At 37.4% G+C, this 5,516-nt stretch overlaps 1 protein-coding gene across 1 annotated transcript; it reads left to right on the top strand.

Annotated features, from left to right (window-relative positions):
- The first annotated feature begins 595 nt into the window (after positions 1-595).
- LOC120354556 lies at positions 596-4,425 on the top strand. The gene is made up of 3 exons (XM_039441899.1): positions 596-946; positions 2,817-3,185; positions 4,008-4,425. The coding sequence occupies exons 1-3, from the start codon at positions 596-598 to the stop codon at positions 4,377-4,379; spliced, it is 1,092 nt and encodes a 363-aa protein (XP_039297833.1). The 3' UTR covers positions 4,380-4,425.
- The last annotated feature ends 1,091 nt before the right edge of the window (positions 4,426-5,516 follow it).

The raw sequence follows: 5,516 nt of genomic DNA, 5'->3' as shown, positions 1-5,516 counted from the left end.
TGAAAACAATGAAATATTTAATAATATTAGAAATCAATCGAGAATGCTATTCCTCTATGTTGAAATGCCGTGAAATATTTAATAATATTAGAAATCAATCGAGAATGCTATTCAAAAAAGTGAGCCTCTATCTTGAAATGTTGTGAAATATTTAATAACTGAACTGAAATCAATCGAGAATGCTATTCCTCTATGTTGAAATGCTGTGAAATATTTAATAATATTAGAAATCAATCGAGAATGCTAATATGTCTAAGTGAGTTGACATGGGGGATTTCAGCTTCTAGCAGGTGTTTTCACTGTCCCATGCAGAGTTCTAGACGAGATTTTTTTTTTTTCGTCTTCTAACACATGGATGCTATTCGAAAAATGATCGAGTGTCAGTTTTTGTAATAGGAGAGAGAATACTTACAAACCAATAACAATGTGGGAGCACGTGTTGTTGGGGAGAAATTTGAATTTTTTTTGCCTTGTAGCACACTTCGCTCTCGCTTGCACGAGCCTGGAACAGAGAGAGAAACGTATGCTATATAAACAGAAGTGATGAGAGGAAAATTATCATTTACATCAGAGATAGATTCAAGTATACTTCACGATGAGTTCTCCATCAACATCTTCTCCATCATTCATCTTACCAGATAGCCCACCACAGCACATCCTCAACTACTGGCAGCGGAAAGCTGCCCTCGCTGCTGAGTCATCCGCTGCCGCACCCGCGCCCTCACCGCTCAGCGTGGAACCACCATCACCATTCGGGGAGATCATCATCGGGGACAGCCCTATTCAGCGCTTGGCTCCAGCACCTACCTGGGCACCGCGGCGTGCGGTGCTAGCTACCCTCTCGAACAACATCAAGCAGAAGCAGGCAAAGAGGAAGTTGGTGTTTGGGGACGAGCCTGAGGTTAGCGGGGAAGAGGAGGAGGAGTCAATCTACTCTCAAACAAAGGTTAGTTTCAACAAATATTATTAACTTGTGTATGCACAGATTTTTTCCGTGATTGATTGTTAAAAAATCTGTGCACATACAAGTCTTTGATTATTTGATACGAATATTATTTGAAGTGATTAGAGTTTGAATTATGAGATATTATTGTTTAAAGTATTCGATCATGCAACAATGTTACCAATATTTCCTTGAAGTGATTAGAAATTGAATTATTGTTTAAAGTAACCGATCATCCAACAATGTTAGCAATATTTCCTTGAAGTGATTAGAATGCAAAGGGAATATTATTTGAACTGCTTAGAAATGGAATTATTGTTTAAAGTAATCGATCATGCATAAATGTTACCAATATTATTTGAACTGATTAGAAATTGAATTATTGTTTAAAGTAATCAATCATGCATAAATGTTACCAATATTATTTGAACTGATTAGAAATTGAATTATTGTTTAAAGTATTTGATCATGCAACGATCACAACGATCATCTACATTGTGACTTTTGTAAATCATTATGCAATAAAGCAGAGTATTTTGCGAGAAATGGTTATTTCTTACATAAAAATCCATTCTATCTGCAATGTGTCTATTGCAAATATATTATCGAAAATCCATTTGAAAAAGTAATACATTTACCGTTTTGTTTATATGAAGAGTGTGAGAAAGAAGAGCAGGGGTTGGATGTTCCGGATATACTGTATCGTGAAGATGAGGTAAAATCGCATGCATGCAGTATATTGTAGAAGGTTTTTTATCCTCCAAGGACAAAAACTGTCCTCCGAGGACAAAAACATATTTTCCTCGGAGGACAATTTTCCTCTCCTCCTCAGAGGATAAAATCGTCCTCGGAGGACAAAAACTGTCCTCCGAGGACAAATATTGTCCTCGGAGGACAATTTTCCTCTCCTCCTCAGAGGATAAAATCAAAGTAAAAATGTACTTACATGTACTGGTTGATGCTGCGTGAATCTCCTCGAGTGTACAGGTGTAGATAGCGGGCTATGGTACAGGTGTAGATAGCGGGCTATGGTACAGGTGTAGATAGCGGTCTATGGCTCCTTTCAGATTGATTCCTCTCAGGTGGAGATACCGCCTTTGACTCCTTTCAGATTGATTCCTCTCAGCTGTGTTGTCTCGACGAGAGCTCAACTGGTTATGAGGTTCAGAACTCGAGTTGAGAGGTGAGAAAATGCTGTGAAAACAATGAAATATTTAATAACTGAACTGAAATCAATCGAGAGGCGAGAATGCTTTTCAAAATATGTTTGAGTGAGCCCTATGTTGAAATGCTGTGAAAACAATGAAATATTTAATAATATTAGAAATCAATCGAGAATGCTATTCCTCTATGTTGAAATGCCGTGAAATATTTAATAATATTAGAAATCAATTGAGAATGCTATTCAAAAAAGTGAGCCTCTATCTTGAAATGTTGTGAAATATTTAATAACTGAACTGAAATCAATCGAGAATGCTATTCCTCTATGTTGAAATGCTGTGAAATATTTAATAATATTAGAAATCAATCGAGAATGCTAATATGTCTAAGTGAGTTGACATGGGGGATTTCAGCTTCTAGCAGGTGTTTTCACTGTCCCATGCAGAGTTCTAGACGAGATTTTTTTTTTTTTTCGTCTTCTAACACATGGATGCTATTCGAAAAATGATCGAGTGTCAGTTTTTGTAATAGGAGAGAGAATACTTACAAACCGATAACAATGTGGGAGCACGTGTTGTTGGGGAGAAATTTGAATTTTTTTCGCCTTGTAGCACACTTCGCTCTCGCTTGCACGAGCCTGGAACAGAGAGAGAAACGTATGCTATATAAACAGAAGTGATGAGAGGAAAATTATCATTTACATCAGAGACAGATTCGAGTATACTTCACGATGAGTTCTCCATCAACATCTTCTCCATCATTCATCTTACCAGATAGCCCACCACAGCACATCCTCAACTACTGGCAGCGGAAAGCTGCCCTCGCTGCTGAGTCATCCGCTGCCGCACCCGCGCCCTCACCGCTCAGCGTGGAACCACCATCACCATTCGGGGAGATCATCATTGGGGACAGCCCTATTCAGCGCTTGGCTCCAGCACCTACCTGGGCACCGCGGCGTGCGGTGCTAGCTACCCTCTCGAACAACATCAAGCAGAAGCAGGCAAAGAGGAAGTTGGTGTTTGGGGACGAGCCTGAGGTTAGCGGGGAAGAGGAGGAGGAGTCAATCTACTCTCAAACAAAGGTTAGTTTCAACAAATATTATTAACTTGTGTATGCACAGATTTTTTCCGTGATTGATTGTTAAAAAATCTGTGCACATACAAGTCTTTGATTATTTGATACGAATATTATTTGAAGTGATTAGAATTTGAATTATGAGATATTATTGTTTAAAGTATTCGATCATGCAACAATGTTACCAATATTTCCTTGAAGTGATTAGAAATTGAATTATTGTTTAAAGTAACCGATCATCCAACAATGTTAGCAATATTTCCTTGAAGTGATTAGAATGCAAAGGAAATATTATTTGAACTGCTTAGAAATGGAATTATTGTTTAAAGTAATCGATCATGCATAAATGTTACCAATATTATTTGAACTGATTAGAAATTGAATTATTGTTTAAAGTAATCAATCATGCATAAATGTTACCAATATTATTTGAACTGATTAGAAATTGAATTATTGTTTAAAGTATTCGATCATGCAACAATGTTAGCAATATTATTTGAAGTGATTAGAAATTGAATTATTGTTTAAAGTAACCGATCATGCATAAATTATTTGATACAATATTATTTGAAGTACTCGATCGTGCATCAATGTTACCAATATTATTTGAACTGATTAGAATGAAAAGGAAATATTATTTGAAGTGATTAGAAATTATTGTTTAAAGTATTCGATCATGCAACAATGTTATTTCAATAACTGATATTACTCACTTTATGCAGAGAATGTCAATTCGATAATGAAAATTTCGATGATAATCGATCAATAATCTATCGATCTCTAGTATAATCTGAAACAAATAAGACACTAATCAAATATTTTTCAACAGAAACGAGCTGTAATGGAGCATGACTCCTCACTTGCCCCGCTAATGAAGGAGGTGGAGGGCGCGGGAGAGTTGGACTTTGTCCAACTCATGAACAAACCTCTACCCAAACCGTGGATCCCGCTGAGGGAGTTGAAGGAGGATCTACTGTACCGCATCATCGGAGCTCGAGAGGACACCAATAAACACGGTCGACGTGTAATTTTAAAAATAAGGAATGCAGGAAGCAAATGTGAGGTGTATCTACCTCAAAGATTTGCTTCCTGCATTACCAGAGAAAAAATAGAACATTTTAACATCAACTGTAAAAATTATGTGTTGCTAGTAACACATAAGTCGCCAAATTGGTCAGATATAAAAATTGTTATTGCTTAACATTTTTTATATCTGTATACAATTTGTCGACCTATATGTTACGAATTGTATAGATGTATGTATGTGTGAAAGTAGTGTTCAATAAATTGTAATATTGTTTCTATAAAAATTGTTTTCAATTCTTACCTGTTCATAATGAATAGTAGAAACACACAGAAGAAGAAATGGTTCACCTGCTTACACTCTGTTGTGAATGATATTTAAATAAGGTGACTGGGTCTTTTATAGTTTGTTGCGAGCATGCTCAGTAGTCTTTGCCGCTACACACACACACACACACACACACACACACACACACACACACACACACACACACACACACACACACACACACACACACACACACACACACACACACACACACACACACACACAGCCGTACAGCCAAGAGGCGGCGGCTTCGCTGACTCGCTCGCTCCCTCCTACATCTGTTTTGGCACGTGTTCCTGCAGATGTGGGTGAGCGCGCAATGCCAGCATCATTTCCCCCCTTTTCAAATTGCATTCACTTTTTCAGATGATTTGCTATTTGAAATAATATTCTTATCATTCAAGCAATGTTATAAGCACATAGCAATAGCGTGTGAATTCATTTCCAACTTGATTGAAAATTGAACCAATTCGATTCAATTCAAGTTGGTGTATTGATTAATTAACCTCAGTTAATGTTCAACCATTGAGTTGAAAGGTAATGAAAAATGGTATGTAGGAGAAAGCAGAGTTCGAGGAAACGGGGTGAAGGAATCTTGAGTTCAGCGGCAAGAGTTTTTAAAGGTGTGTCAGGTTTGGCAGGTAATGTGACATCAAATATTTTAAATAAGGTAATTGATAACCTTCAAGAGGAAATTCATATTCCAGGATACGAGTGGTGTGGGCCAGGAACAAAGGTTAATGAAAGGTTAAAGAGAGGTAATCAAGGTATAAATTCATTGGATAGAGCTTGCAAGGTACATGATATAGCGTATACGCAAAATAGCGATAATAAAACTCAAGCGGTAGCTGACAGAGCTCTAGCAAACGCTGCATGGGACATTTTCAAAAATCCTCAAACACCCCTTGCCGAGAAAGCACTTAGCTATCTTGTTACAAACGTCATGAAAGCTAAAGCGGCATTTGGTGGGTCTTTGAGAAAGAAGAA

The sequence above is a fragment of the Nilaparvata lugens genome, chromosome X, assembly GCF_014356525.2.
Source record: "Nilaparvata lugens isolate BPH chromosome X, ASM1435652v1, whole genome shotgun sequence".
Classification (NCBI taxonomy): Eukaryota; Metazoa; Arthropoda; class Insecta; order Hemiptera; family Delphacidae; genus Nilaparvata; species Nilaparvata lugens.
Note: the sequence above shows the minus strand (reverse complement) of the source record. Positions and strands in the feature narration are given on the sequence as shown.

Bases quoted from the DNA above. Each gene is read 5' to 3' on its own strand.
- LOC120354556 (XM_039441899.1), top strand. From the start codon at position 596: ATGAGTTCTCCATCAACATCTTCTCCATCATTCATCTTACCAGATAGC. The intron at 947-2,816 runs GTTAGTTTCAAC...CATCAGAGACAG, and splicing joins CAATCTACTCTCAAACAAAG to ATTCGAGTATACTTCACGAT. The intron at 3,186-4,007 runs GTTAGTTTCAAC...ATTTTTCAACAG, and splicing joins CAATCTACTCTCAAACAAAG to AAACGAGCTGTAATGGAGCA.